Below are 15210 nucleotides of genomic sequence, written 5' to 3' on the forward strand. Positions count from 1 at the left end.
GATTTGGGCACAGGCAGGGATTAACCTGTGCTTGGGCAGGATGGTGGGGCTGTGGGGCTGTTGGCAGAGCCAGGGAAGGGATATCGGGGACAGCAGGGCACCGAGATGGTCCATAAACCACTGAGCCCATCAGCGGGGCTGGGGAGCACGAGACCCCGGGCGGTTTTGGGGCTGAAGCCATGGGGAGGGGGATTTTCTCGGTCTGACACGGCAGGAACCAGCCCCTGACGGTGTCTTGCTTGCTCTTTGTGTGCCTGCAGTGATGGGCGCGCTGGAGTCCCGAGGGGTGCTGCGGCGAATGAGCGACATGCTGGAGATGCTGATGAAGAGGATGGACATCTTGGCCAGGCTGGAGAATAGCACTGACTTCCACAAAGGGGATGAAGCGCGATTCCCTCTGGACAGGTCAGTTGGCCATGCTGATGCCTTATGCGGACCCCATGGGGGGTTGAGGGGTTTATAGGACAAAGAAACCCCAATGTGCTCCGCGGTGTTGGGCTGAGCCCCTGCGTGGGGATGCTGGAGCCCACCAGGGCATGGGGCTTGGGCAGATCTTTTGCAATCTTGTTGTTTGCCATTTCTGGAACCTTTTTCTTTTGGGATTTCTGAAATTACTGCGATTTTGGGGATTTCCTGTAGCACCTGCCCCAGCTGCTAGCGTCGCGGTGCGGGAGGATGTCTCTTCACCACCGTGCTGTGGTGGAGCCAGAGGTGGGACTCGCCGATGGCTGGAGCAGTGCCTGGTGCGTGGGCTGTGCTCCCTCAGCCATTAACTCCCAGAGCGAGCTCAGACTGGTTTCTTTGTGCCCATATTCCTCCAGTAACTGGAGAAGTGATTCTTGTTTGAAATCCAGAGCTGATATGTTCAGCCTTGGAGTTGAGCAACACTTAAAATGAGAGAGGAGGAAACTGTTGGGCCCCGAAACACGCATCCTGGCTCCCTGGGATGCCCCCACCACATCTGTCCCGGCCAGCAGCTTGAGAGATGCCATCAGACCTTCCCGTTGTGACATGCCGATTCCCTAAAGAGACGTTTCCCTTTGCTTTGAGAGCCTTTAAACAGTTATTAATACTAATTTCGCTGCCGCGCCAAGGCTTGCAAAAATGTTAACTGAAGGGCTCGAATGTGGAGGGGCAGAGATGAAAAAACCAAGGGGAAGCGCTTGGGACAAACTCTGCAATGCAGAAAAGATGCCAGCGTAGATTTTGCTCAGGTGAAGTCACAGGTGACACGTGAGCGGTGGGTGGCAGGGATGTGACATGCGGTGGTCACCGCTGCCCTGTTCCGTGCCACGGGAGCCGGCGTGGGAGCCGCGGTGCATCCCGATGGCTCCCGCCTGGCATTCCCACCTCTGCCTCCTCCCATGGCCGTGCTTGGCAGCTGGCGGGGGTTCCTGTGCCTCCCTGTTTCCATCATAATTTCCATTTCTCTCCTTCACTTTCTTTATGAGTCTCTTTTGTGCCTATAATGGAAAATAGAGTAAGTGAGCCTGTAATTAAAGGCTGTGCTGTGCCGTACCGCGTGCACACATGAATTAAAGCTGCACAGGCAGCCTCGGAGTGCATGGTCTTGCCTTTTAAGTAACATAATTTCAACTACTGAAAAATATAATTTACCTCAGTAATGGCAGGTGCTGGGGATTTTGTTGTTATGAGGCTGGCTGGTACCCAGGCGTACAAGGAGGACAACAGTAATCCCGGAGAGGAACGGACAGGACTATTACAGCCAGTGACTCGAAGGCGCTCACTCACATTTGATGATTTTCTTGGCCAATCTGATGTTAAAAGAACCAGTAATTTCAGGTGGCAGTAATTTCTGTACACCAGCAGCCAAGAGATAAACTTAAAAGCATTTATGTGAACTGGCAGCAGTCACTGCGGATGGGGATCTCATGTTTCAGGTCTGCCATGTGGTTGGTGACTCTGGGACCATCGCTTGGAGAGACCAGAGAGGAGGGGGAGCTTGTGGACCCGGCACATCAAAACAGCCTCGGGTTTTGTGTGTGTGCTGAGATGGGCTTGAGTGATTGAGATTACAGATGTCTTAATTTTCAGGAACAGAAAGTCAGGGACAGCTAGTTTATCACCTTTTGCTCCTTAGAAATTACCCCTAAAGTGCATTCAAGTCCCTTCTCTTGATGCTGCATCACAACCGATCTGTATCATCATCATCTTCTCACCTAACCTCTGAAGATCAGGTTTTGGTCATGGGGCAGAGCATCTCCAGATGAAGCAGCCATCATTGGGGGGTTTCTTGCAGGTGAGTTTTTGCTGTGACAGTCTGTAATGAAGCACTGGCAAGGTGTGCAAACACTTGTGAAGCGTTTCCTGGGCTCTCCCCTCCTTCCCTGCAGCCCCCAGGTTTGGCTGAGCTCTGTGGTCAGAGGAGATGTGTTGGAAGTGTCACAGCTGTGCTGGGTCTCAGCGAGTTTGAGTGGCTCAGTCTCTGCTGCCACGTGTGCTCCATCATCCGTAGTGCCCTTTCTTGGCTTGTCTCGGTCCCTGCCCTCCTTCGTGGGGTGCATGAGGCAGCTGGAAGGGTGCAGAGCCAATACACCCTGTCTGCCGCCCCGCTCCCAGCAGAGCCTGGCTCCGGGCTGGCCCCGTGGCTTTGATGGATGCTCTCCAGAGCTGCCTGGAGCATCCCGGGGGGAATCGAATCCCGTGGAGTCAGGGTGCTGAGGTCCCTGTCCCTTTGGGGGTAAGCAGCTGCAGCCCCTGGGGACCCCCTGTGCTGAGGGAGAACGGGCACCACCAACCGCACCGGGACCGAGCGGTGTCTTCTGAACTCAGATCAGCCCCGTGGCTGCGGAGATGCCCTGGTACTGTTCGTTATTAGGACCCCGGGACTCCACCAAGGGCTTGTTTCTGTCTTCCCTCCCTGTGTCTGTCTCTTTGATCACCAGTGACCGACTTGAAGCTGTCAACGAAAGATAAGGCAATTAAAGGGTGCTAATTTCAAAGGGATTTTATTCTTTAAAGCATCTCTGGTTAGCACGGCGGCTGCCTTTGTCTCCTTCTTGGCTCAGCAAAGCGGCGAGCGGGGGCTTTGCAATTCCACTTGCACAAAAGTGGATTAATTCTTGTTTTTACAAAGCGGTCACCTGCTTAACACTGGATCTCCGACAAAATCAGGAGGGCTTGGTTTTGCAGAGCCCCAATGAAGAGGAAGGAGGTGAAGGCTTTGGTGGGCTTTATGGAATAGCCCGTGAGCACTGTCCCCCTCCAGCACCACTCCGGTGGAGGGCAGGGGTGGCTTTTCCCCTTGGAAAGTGCAAGGAGGAATTTAAATATACATGGTGTAATTAATGACCTGCCTTGGAAAGCCTCCCAGCTGCCAGGGCAGGCAGCTTTATGTGGCCAAAACTTGCTCCGTAGGTGCTGTCTGATTGAATACTCTACAGGTGCCTCTATATGCAGCCCACCAGCCTCTTGCAATGCTTTAGATAAAATTTTTGGAAACCCGAAATGTCCAGTATCCTCCTTAGAAGAGCTGCCCAGGGATTTTGTGGGATGTCACGCTGGGGTAAGGGGACACAGGCTGCACCCACGAACCAGCCTGCTGTGCCCCTGGGTGTTGCTGGATCCCTTCTCCTGCCATGCTGGGGAAGTAAGCGATGGGTTCCCTAACGAGAGCGAGCAGCCTGCCAGTCAGCTGCAGAAAAATCAATACCGCTGTTAATTGAATGCAACCCTCATAAATCATCAGAGGGGAAGGAAATTAGAAGTACTTATGGAAGCCTCCTGGAGAGCTATTTACTGTGCAAGGGAAATATGAGTTTGCAGGGGAAGTGTTGGTCTCCTGCTGGAAAGTGACTGGGAGGGAGGGAGGGGGTCTGAAGTGGCTGACCCAGGCTGGCACCGTGACCCAGGCTGGCACCGTAACCTGACAGCGCTGGGACTCGGAGAAACCCTTTTGCAGGAGCTGGGCTGCCCCTGCCCACCCCACGCCCGCGGGGAGGTGGCAGAGGGGAAGCTGGGGTCTGCAGCACTGGCATCCCCGGTCATCCCTCTTCTCCACACGGTACTTAGCCTGCAAAGGGTGTTACTTGCTAACGACTGATTAATCTTCAAGCTTAATTACTGCCAAGGCTCAGTTAATTTCCACACACTTTAAGTATTTGTTCTTGTAATCATTACATGACTCCATATTCCCCCAGTAATTAAAAGTCTCACAATATGACACTAAATGGGTGATGTTCCTGCATCCTGCCAGCCTGGCTCTATTAATTCCTGAATTGTCGCCGTTGGTAAGCTGGCTTTAGTGAAATTGCTGTGAGATGCCGCGGTGCCCTGCTATCCAGGTGAGCCCGGACCGGTCTTGGACCCCTCTGTACATCGTCTCCATGGCACGCTGCGGGGCTCGGCGAGGACATCTGCAAGGTGAGGCTGGTGCTATGTGGTCTGAAAGCTGTCCGGAGTGAGCAGAGCCCTGAAGCAGCCCACGGGGAAGGTGGAAGGTAAGGGCCGTCCTGCGATCCAGTCCACCTTTGCTGGGTGGTTGTTTTGCCAAGCAAAGCTTGGCTGCAGGACCAGCATCAGGGGTGCAGCTGGGCAGGAGAGCCCATCAGCCCGCGCTGCAGGAGCCTTCCTCCCTGGCACTCTCCTTCCTCACAGGTTCCGCGTCCCATTTCGTTCTGGCAGAAACAGCGAGTTATTTCTTGCCAACTCCTGAGGATGTCTCCAGCCCAGTGCTGGATGCTTTCAGGGTTAGCTTGGAGGGGATGGGCACAGCGCAGGGGGTCGCTGAGGACCCCTCAGCCTGAGGTCCCCATCAGGGTTAGGGGAGGTGATGCATGGGGAAATTCATGCCTGGGCAGCTGAGATCAATTACTTTTCTCTCTAAGGCAGAGTGGAGTGGTGGCTGTGTACCACTAGCAGGGTGGCCAGGGGACTAAGGCCCATCCATGTGCCCCCACCTTGCCCAAGGGTCTTTGAGCTTGTTGGGAGAGACCCGCAGCCAGAGGGTGATGGGCATTGCCAGCACGGTGGGGCTATAGATGCCAGTGTGTGCCCAGGTCACTCTCACTCTCCCCTCCTGCTCCCAGGCTTGTCCCTCCCCCAGCATCTCCAGCTTAATTTGCTGAACCTAATTCCGCGATAGACTTTGCTTTCTGTTCATTTTGTGCCTTTCCATCCCAAAGCATTGATACACTGGGGGCTGCTTCTTTACAGGGCTTTGCAAATGAGGCTTCTTGATGGATTAACACGTGGAGGCAAAGTGCTGTTGCCGGCATTTTTGTGCCATGGTTGTTTGTGTGCTCTGGGGCGGCTTGCACAGGGAAAGCCCTCGGCACCCAGCTGGGGCAAGCGGAGCCCAGGGCTTCAGGGCAATTCTTGGGGAGCTGGTGATGTGGGGTGGGGAGGAGCATGGTACCAGCGTGCCTTTGCTCAGGCTGTGTATCTGATTTACCCTACAAGGAAAATCAGATCCCGTTAACCCTCCATCAATTGTCCCTGATTTTGGAGCAATTGGGAGCAAGCAGCTCCCTCCGGAGGGATGGGCTCGAGGGCTTCCCAGGTGGGGGGCATGGGCAGGGTGGAGGGGGGCATCTGGAGAGGCTGTAGTGCTGATGGTGGAAATGCAGGCTGCCAAAATAACCCTTCCAAAATGAAGTGGAGCATGCTCCTGAAACACACAGCTGGTGAAGAAAATGCAAGGTTGAGGGCTGTAAAAAAGCACGGGTTCAGGACAGCATCTCACCCAGGGGATCCCCTGCCCCAGGGATCGTGATCAAAAATGGGTATTTTTGGTCTAACTTTTGGGCAGGTCCCTCTTAGTCGAGACTGTCGAGGCTGACAATGTCTTCATGGCTCACCGAAGGCAGTTTCTCGCAGCTTGCATCAGGCTACTCAAGCATGTAGATAAATATATCTGATTTATGCCCCAATCAAGTGACAATTAACAGACATCAAAGTGACCATCCTGTAACCCTCCTGGTTGTGATCCCTCTTGTTCACATTAAAAAACCCTGCTGCTGCCCAGGCGTGTGGGTCAGGTGGGTCCTGCTCTGGGAGTCGGGAGGAAAATGAAGGTTTGGGCTCGTGGTTTCAACTTCATGTTCTGCTTGGAGAGGATCTTGGAGCACTTTATAGCATTCATAAAATATTTTCATTGATAATCTTGATTATACTTTGCTGGCAAGTTCTCCCTGAGTTGGCGAGATACTGGCTTTGATTGGAAAGTTGGTTTTCATCATTTTTTTTCATGAAATTTATTGCCAGCTCGCTAAAATGGCAACGTCTTCCCGTGGGGTGTACAGCCATGGACTTTGGGTTAGCTCAGGGTCTGGTCCTCTAAATGCGTTTGTGTGAGAAACGTCACCCACAGTAAATTGAAATTGAAATAAATGGAAGTACTTTAGTGAGTTAAATGCTCCGGTATTTACTAGGTGATTTATTACGGAACTTGGTGTTGGAGGAGTTCAGGCAGGGCTCTGCCCGTGCATCGTCCGACATTTGCTTTGGATGAGTTTCCAAGGAACGTTCCCATCCGTGGAGCATGTCCTCTTGGATATCTGCCCAGGGTGAATTCCCAACGAGCACAAAAACAGCCAGGGTGAACTCAGGTCTTTATTCAGGTGTTCACAGAGGGGAGAGCGAGCTGTTTGTCTCAGCCCTGAGGTGTAATGGAAAAGATTGTGGGATACAGAGATACCAGAAATTATATTGGAAGCATATGCTGTTCTGTGATTATTTTTTTAAAAATACTTTTATTTCTTTTTAAATTTTTTCCAGTTGACTAACTGGAGCTGCCTATAAAGAATAAACCCACTTGTCAGGGGTATCGGCCTTCTCGTACGTGGCTGTCGGGGAGGTTGCAAAGCCGGGTGCAGCATCCTTGTCCTTGTTTGATGTCAGGAAAGGCACCGAGGAGCTGAACAACCTGGCAGAGCCCTTGCTGGGGGTAGCAAAGCAGCGAGTCCCATCCCTCAGCCCCAGCACTTTTTTTTTTTTCCTCCTCCTAATGATGCTATAATTTTTTGCCAAGCTGGTAGCAACTGAGTCTTTGGGCTTTTGCTCTGCTCCCTGGGGGTCTGAACCTTTCCCAAGCGGAGCAGAGCACGGGACCCTCACTGCGTTCCCCATCACAGCACCCTGCGTGCTACCCTCCCCGGCATGGACCACCAGCTCAAACCAAGCCAAAGTTGTTTATCAAAGCTTGGTAATAACTCCAGCAGCAGAGTTATGAGGATTAAAACCAGGTTTACAAGTCAAATAAGCACAAACCACACAGCTGAGCCTCCTGAGCAGGGCAGCTGCCCGGCCACCACTGCCTCTCCTGCTACACCCCATGTTGGGAGCATCGGTGTCAGGAGACTGTGACTCAAATTTTAGGGAGAGCATCAGGCACCCAGTAACCCCTTTGTGTCCACATCCGTGTCCTTGCTCTCTCCCCCATGGGCAGCTTTGGCTCCCAGCCTTTCGGGTGCAAGCCATCTCGGAGAGGATGCAGAGATGCACACAAGGGCATGGATCCCCCAAAAAAGTTTTGCCTCCAGCATCGGTGAGGTTTACTTGGATTGTCTTATCCCAGAGGAGCAAAGCTCTTAATTGCTCCATCTTCTCAGGAATTTAAATCACCTTCTTTTAGTTATTCAGCACTTGGATGAGGGCTTTTCCCCACATCCCTGGGGACCCCTTGGTGTGTCCTCCACTGGCTGTCACACTGGGGTGGATGGATGGACGGATGGATGGGAAGAGGAGCCTGAGCCCATGGAGTGATCCCAGCAATCGTTTCTCCAGGAGATATCCCAGCTATTTTAATGGGCAGCACCTCAAAAGCTGCAGCTGGAGCCAGGAGGATGGGAAAGCCCCTCTTGCTATTGCCGGGAAGGTTTATCCATCGGTGCTGCCTCTGGGATTTCAGCTCCCTGTCCTGGAGAAGCGAGGCTGTCGTGGGGCTGGACATTGGGGAGTCATTTGTGTCCCCAGAGTGGGGAAGCAGCGAGAGCCCAGCACCAGCCCTGAGCACCCTTCCCAGCTGCGTTCTGCTCTGCCTAGGGTCTTTGGGCAAAAAAATATCATAAATCTTCAAAGAGGCAAAGGTCAGTGCAGACGTTGTAATGAGCAAGTTGAAATCCTTTGGTAAACTTCTCTGCGCGAGTGTTGCATTGGTTGATGTATTATCTTCCAAACATCTGCTTTTCTCCATCTGTATTGGTCTTCCCAAAGTCACTGCTTTCACCAGTTACTAGCAAGAAATATCAGATGAGCAAGCAAATATGTTTAGGTCTTGTATTATGAGGACAATACACAAATAGAAAGAGATTCATCTTTTCATAATGCCACTTTTATAAAAGGCAATAAAAATACAATGCCTTGTAAAGGGATAAACAGGCTGAAGCTAAGCTGCTGCTATGGGGTTGGGGACAAGAGACAAAGTGAAGGGAACCAAATTAATGCATAAAAAAGTAAAGGAAAACTCAACCTCTGGCTATATTATATGGCAAATGATCTGCCAGTGGGGAAAGATAGATCTTAATAGAAGTTTTTGAAACGAGATGAATACTGTATACAATGCATTATAAGGCATGGTGTGATCCGAATCTTAATCAACATGGGGAAATATAAATCTGAAAATAATAAAGACGAAATCAATATTGATGGTTCGAAGTAAAAGTACTGTATTTGCTGTAGTAAACGGTTTTAAGGTCCCAGGGAAAAATTTGTTCTAGAAAACCTGTAGTAATTTACTAGAGTTTCAATAGCTGGCACAGCCCCAGCGCGTTTTGGTGGCATTTATATTGTTGCTATAGAAAAATTTAAAAAGCAACAAGGAAAGAAAAAAAAAAAAAAAAAAAGCCAGCCCGTCGCTACTCCCTGTGCAGTGGTAGTGCTGGAAGGGAGATCTTCTTTCTGCTGGGCTGGCGGAGGCCGTGCTGGCATCCCAGCACGGAGAGAGACACGGGGTGGGATATTCCCCATCTGTTCAGCTGTCCCTGAGCAGAATAAGCCACTTACCTTGTCCTTCCCAGTGTCTCCAGTTATTAAGAATAAGGCATCGAATTCTGACGAGCTACAGAAAACCTTTTTGCGTTTGAGGTTTTGCTTTATATGTCTTATTTTCTTGTCCTCTGCCCAGGTGACAAATGACTGTAACGATAGGTGATGTAACTTACGCTTAACCTTCTTGTCATCTCTTTAATATATTAAATGGAATTTGCTGCTCCAGTGATAGCCTTGTTGCCCAGCAGATAAAAACACAGAGGCGGCTGACTCGGCGCTGCCCGTGTCGGTGCTGACACCGAGGCCCACCAGTGCTCCTGCCGTGGGAGCTGCGCTCTTCACCCCCAGCGTGAAATCCCTTGCTCAAAGTTGGGGGGATTGGGAGAAAACTAGTTTGACGAGTAAGGGTGATGAGCATGCAAGCGGTGGGAGATTTGAGCCTGGCTCCTTATTTTGGAAGGACGTTTTCTACTATTTTTCCATCTTCTTAACAGATGCCATGGTGGACATTTTTTTTTGGTGTCACTTTGCAGTAATCCTCTGCGCTTCGGGGAAAGCTTTGCGACGGCCGTGCAACGTGGCTGTCTTGTTTGCGAGAACCGGAGTGAGATGATCAGACGTATGTTTTACATCAAAGGGCTCTGAGTTGAAATCTTTGTGTTTGGGGAGCAGCTGTAGCTTACAAGAGCTGGGCAAGCTGGCATAGATGCTGGGCCAGGTCCATCACCCGGTGGAAACCGCTGCTGTGGCCAGAGCTCCGGCAGGACTTGGGCTGGCTGTGAGGCTGAGCCTGGAAGAAAGCCATTTATTTAGGATAACGATCCTGATTTTTGTTGGAATGTGTTCATGGGTGCCCGATGCTCAGCCCTGGCCGAGCATCAGAGAGGAGATGAGGACCGAGTTTGCTGTTGACTTTTGAGATTCGCCTAATTACTTGGGTGTTTGGGCGTGGGTTTGGACCCAAGTGAGGATCAGGATAGCTTCTGGGAGGAGGCAGAAGTTGGATCGTGGGTTAATCTAGGTGCTCTGAAGCATGGGAGCAGGGCTGCCGTGGCTGTGGTCGTCCTCTCTCCTTACCATGAGTGATGGAGAAACCTGAGGAGCATCTCCAGCAAGCCAATGTCCCTCTCCTGTTGTTGGAGCAGGACATTGGGCTCACTGGCTCTAAATTCACTGCATCCTTGCGATGTTTGCTCCTCAACTGTCCATCCCAGCTGTTCCCTGTTTACTGAGCACCTGTGCATCTCTTGCGTGGTCTGACGGCTGCTTGCCGGTGGAAGAAGGGTTGCAGAAATGGGGGGTTTGTGAGCCTCCAGGGCTGGCTGAGCTGTGTAGCCCTCAGACAGGGAGCATTTTATCTCCTCAGAGCCAGGCTGATGAGCAGAGCTTACTGCAGGTCATTTTTGTGCCCATATTTTACCAGGGCCTTGTGAGCAACCTCCCTGCTGCAGCGGTTACAGTAGCTGGCAGGATACCTGGGGTTTATTCTCTGCAAAGGTTGAAAGTTACTTGGGGGCAATGATGTCCTCTGCATTTAATTATGATTTCTTAAAAGCCTAAGATATGTGGCTCCCTGTGGAGGTATGCAGGCTGAATATTGATGGTCGTAAACCATGCCAAGAGGAAAAATGTGGGCTGCTCACTGCTAGCGAATGGACTTTAAATCAACAACCGAAACAGTATCGGTTCATAAAACTAGGATTTTTTTAGCCTTGAGGACAGAGGTACTTTAAATCCCAGCCTTTGGGTTCACTGGTCTGCTGGAGAACAAACATAAAACTTCACCGGGAAGGACCTGACATCAGCACATATTTTTTGTGCCAAGAGTATTCAAGGTAGCCCTTTTGGTTTTGCTCACTGCTTATGACATTTCCTTGTATTATAATGATCTTGGCAGCAGCAGGAGGAAAAACTTATGACCCAGATGCTGCAGAAGGGGAAATTATTTACTGCGATAATCACTCTCATCGAGACGTGGTTGTTGTTTGCAGTGGAAACGGCAGGCGAGGCGTTGGAGGTGGAGAGCTTGCTCCTGCTGCTGCTGATGGATTGAGTTCTCTTGCCCTTTTCTATATTACACCGGGTTTTAATTGACACCCAGCCTCTCTACAGTGCTCTGTCTCCCCGTCTACACAATGTGTTATGTAGATGAGTTTAACGTTTACCCAGGATGGTATCGATTGCGAGGTTTAATTCGATAGACAGCACACGCAGCTATTCAAACCAGCGGAATTTGATCTCAGGTCTTGGTGGGAAGGTGCCTGGGGGCTTTGCTGGGGCTGCGATGCCCGGCTCAACCCCGGCTCATGTGGTGCTGCTGACGCTCGCCCCGGCACCCTGTCCCCACGGGACCTGGAAATCCGCTCGCCTTGGTCTTTGGTGGATGGGCTGGCTCAGGCCATCCACGTGTCCTGCGTGTTTTGCATTTGTCTGCGCTCTGCTTTGGGCCCGCAAGCTTCCTCAGCCCTCCTTCGGTTTTGCCTTCCTTTCTCAGTATTTTTTTTCCCCTCTCTTTTTTTTTTTCCTAGCACAGCTTCCTACATGCACAGCAGGGCCAATAATCACAGCAGAGAATTTTCAAACATAGCACATCTGAAATAAGAAAACCAATTTTTTTTCCAGCCTATTTAATATTTCCCCGTGTAAAATGCACAGGTGTATCTGTGTTTATCAGCACACTGTGGAAAATGGCAGAATACTGATTTACATAGGTTTTTAATCAAACCTCTTGGAAGGCAATGACTTCTTTGCCCAGTACGCTGGCCCAGGCGTTCCCATGTAGCATCCCGGAGCTAAGTTCAATGTGCTGGCAGCTTCCAAGGACGGCAGGTTTGCTATAAGCACCCTTGGGTGTCACCACTGGGAGATATCAAGTTTTCAGGGTCAATTTGTCTTTTTTCCCAGGTTCCAGCCAGCAGCCGGGTTGATGGAGAGGATCCAAGCTATAGCTCAAAACGTCTCCGACATCGCAATAAAAGTAGATCAGATTCTCCGGAACAGCCTCCTGAACGGGAAGGGTGAGTGTCCCCGGGGGTCCCCATGCTCCAAACCTCCTACGTGTTATGCAGTTGCAATATAAATAAATCCAGCCAAGCCTACTACAAAAAGTTTAGTAAAAATATAGGGGAATGGATGCTGATCGGAGGTTACCCAACTCGCTCCTGTCTGCAGGACTAAGCAGGGCACCTGAAGCTCTCCGACAGACCTCCTAGGGCTGTTTGTGGCCAGCGCTGTGCGGATGCAGCACAGGGTCACACCATCTTTTGGAGGGAGAGGAGGTCCTGAGTGCGGTCTGAGCCTTCTCGGAGGTTTCCAGGACTCTCACCTTGCTATTACAGCCAGGAAGACTAGAAAAGGAGGTTGTGTAGAGAACCACTCTCCGTGGTCTCTCTAACAGCAGTAATGTTCTCCTAAAAGCGTTGCCTCACTTGGCCCAGGACTCGAGAGCCGGGGTGATCAATCTGCAGAGGAGCAAGACCTGGGAAACTCATGCCTGCAGTGGGGAGGAACGGTGACAGATCTGAATTGCTGCGAGAAATAAATGCCACCAAATTAAATGCAGAATTAAAGATGAGGAGCGGTGCCAGCACAAACACCTGGATAGGAAAATGTGGCGGGTTGGATCCCAAGACCACGGGGCGGGGGACCCGGCTGGATAGGAAAATGTGGCAGTTTGGATCCAAAGCCCAGGGGCTGGGGTCCAGTGCCAGGAGAGACGTTCCCATCCCACTCCGGCAGTGCTGGCAGGGCAGCTGGGCTCTCCAGATGTTTCTCCACACGGTTGCATGGTTCCCAGGGTGTGGGCTGGCATCATCAAGCAGAAGATGCTTCCATTGCCTCTTCCACCTCATGCTTTTTCAGTTATAGGCAAGGGAGGGCTTATAGGAGGGGTGGTGTCTCTTATTAATCCAACCAGAGAGGAAGAAAAGATCCTATTAGGTTTTTAGCCACTTCTGCGCCTTATTCTAGGGCTGACCCTGGGGGCTGAGTCTTCTCTTGACAGCTCAGCAGGGCAAATTCTATTGCAAGTTTATGGCGTAAAGGCTGTCGAGTGTTTCCTTAGATACTGCAGCCTGCTTATGGATGATTAACTGAGCGTGGATAGGTGGGACCTGGGGCCTGGACCAGGCTGAGAGCAGCGGGGAGGTGCTATAAAGACACCTGCCGAGGTTTAGGAAAGGGGAATGTGCTCTCGGTGTTGAAACAGGGCTGGGGGTTTTTTTCTGTTTCCTCCCTGACCTTGGGGAAGATGCTTCACATCTTGGTGTCCTGCTCCGTCAAGTGGGATGGGGCTGTCCCCTGGCCCGGCTGCTGATGAATGTGCTTGAGGGCTGGCAGCCCCATCCCATCCCATCCCATCCCATCCCATCCCATCCCAGCATTTCTAGCTGCTCCGCTGGCATTTCCCAGCGCTCCCCATGCCCAAATTGTCTTTCCGCAGTGATGGAAGGCAGGAGGGACCAGTGCGAGGTGCCCAGGGACCCCAAGTACCCTGATTGCGCTGGGAAAGTGGAGGTGAGTCGGGGATCCCCGTCTGGGAGAGGGTCTTGACCTGGGGTGGAAGCTGCTGGGAAGGGCATGGAGCAATGACCCCAGGGGTTAAACTGGGAAGGGGAATGCTTTCCGGAATAAAACTGTTTGCTTTAAAATGGGAAAGGTGCAGCCCATTGCAGAAGTAAGAGTGGAGCCAAAGATGTGGAAAGCAAAGCATGGCTGTGTTGCGAGGAGAAAACACACGGCAGGTGTCCGACCTCTCTGGGAGCCTTTGCTGTATGAATGTAACTGTATTTTCCCCAACAATAAGGCATCTACCTTCAGTTTGAGTCGTACGAAGCACTGAAGCCACGGTACCCAGAGCCGTGCAGGCAGCAGCAGGATGTGAGACCACCTCCGCCTGCAGCCCCCCCCGCCTGTGGTTGCTGTGTTTAATGATAGAAGCGCGGTGAGGAGAAAGCACGGTCGCACCGGCTTTAAATAACACGAGCGTTAGCTCCTGTCTGGGGGATAATCTTAGCAATGCACAGAAGAACATCTTGTTAAGGTGGCCAGGACCTCCATCTCAAACAGGATGTCCTGCTTGACCCAACCTGCTCTTTACACCTGAATGCAGCCTGAATCTGGCTCAGAGCATGATTGTTTCGTCAGAGAGCATATTTACATGAACTAATTAAAAGCATCTCCCTCTTTCCTCCCCTTCCCAGCCTCCTGCTTCAAGCTCAGCCTTCTGCAGGGCTGACTCTCCCTGAAAAGATGTTGAAGGGTATATTAAAATGGTGCTGGGGGGTTGTATTTTCCACTTCCCCTGGTGCTAGGCATCCTTTCCTTCCACGATTTGAGTAAATTCAGAATGTAATTTAATTGCGGCAGGCTGTAATTCCATCTCCTGTCCGGGTGATCACTGCATTTTACATATTGGGTGCAGCAACCTGTCTTCCAAGTAGATTTGTTTTTGTAGTTGAGTTAGGAAGAGGCTGGCCCGAGCTGTTGTGGGGGATGATAAATCGCTTTTCCTTCATGTGAAATCATCCTTGGGGACCGCCGGTGGATCTGTTTCCTTGCCCCGCTGTGCCCGGGGCAATGAAATCAGCAGCTCGGCTTGCTCCCCAGCAAAGCTAACGAGAAGAAAACTTTGTGCCCCTGAGGGAGGCATGTGTTGGTGCTGGAACCAGTGCTCGGAACCCAGGGAGCCGCCAGCAAACCCTCCTGGCTCTTCCTCTGCCCTGGAGGCACCGGGCACGCAAACATGGGCACCGCGACACTGGTGCTGGGTGGGTGCACGCTGGTTTGCAGCCCTTTATCCACCCTCTGCCCTTCATTTCTAGCTCCCAGCTAGGGAAAGGTGATGGAGAATCGAGGTTGCCCATAGCAGGGGCAGCTCGCAGGGCTGCTGCATCCCGTCCCGGCCAGAGGATGAGCCTGACGTCTTTCTTTGCCCCCTTGCAGTGGATGAGGGCCAGGTGGACCTCTGACCCCTGCTATGCGTTTTTTGGTGTGGACGGCACCGAGTGCTCATTCCTCATCTACCTCAGTGAAGTCGAGTGGTTCTGCCCTCCCTTGCCATGGCGAAACCGGACGGCGGCTTTGCCTTCGCCCCCGCCGCTGCCCCGGGTGCAGGTAAGGTGGGGGACTGCCGGTCCTGGGGGGCTTGGGGGGGAGACGATGGCTTCAAGGCTGCTGGAAAGAAATGTTCCCAGAGCCAGCAGTGTAAGCAGGGCCATGATGCCTCACGTGGGTTTTCATAGAATCACAGGATGGGTTGGG

General features: G+C 51.8%; 1 protein-coding gene across 1 annotated transcript; it reads left to right on the forward strand.

Moving 5' to 3' along the window:
• Window positions 1-260: 260 nt before the first annotated feature.
• Window positions 261-15063, forward strand: LOC104163558 (alpha-1,6-mannosylglycoprotein 6-beta-N-acetylglucosaminyltransferase B-like; the record flags this gene model as incomplete). The annotated part of the gene is made up of 4 exons (XM_009702600.1): window positions 261-409; window positions 11861-11966; window positions 13391-13464; window positions 14893-15063. Coding segments are annotated over 4 exons (500 nt in total), but the record flags the coding sequence as incomplete, so codon positions are not given.
• Between the last annotated feature and the right edge of the window lie 147 nt (window positions 15064-15210).

The sequence above is a fragment of the Cariama cristata genome, unplaced genomic scaffold, assembly GCF_000690535.1.
Source record: "Cariama cristata isolate BGI_N322 unplaced genomic scaffold, ASM69053v1 scaffold23826, whole genome shotgun sequence".
Lineage (NCBI taxonomy): Eukaryota > Metazoa > Chordata > Aves > Cariamiformes > Cariamidae > Cariama > Cariama cristata.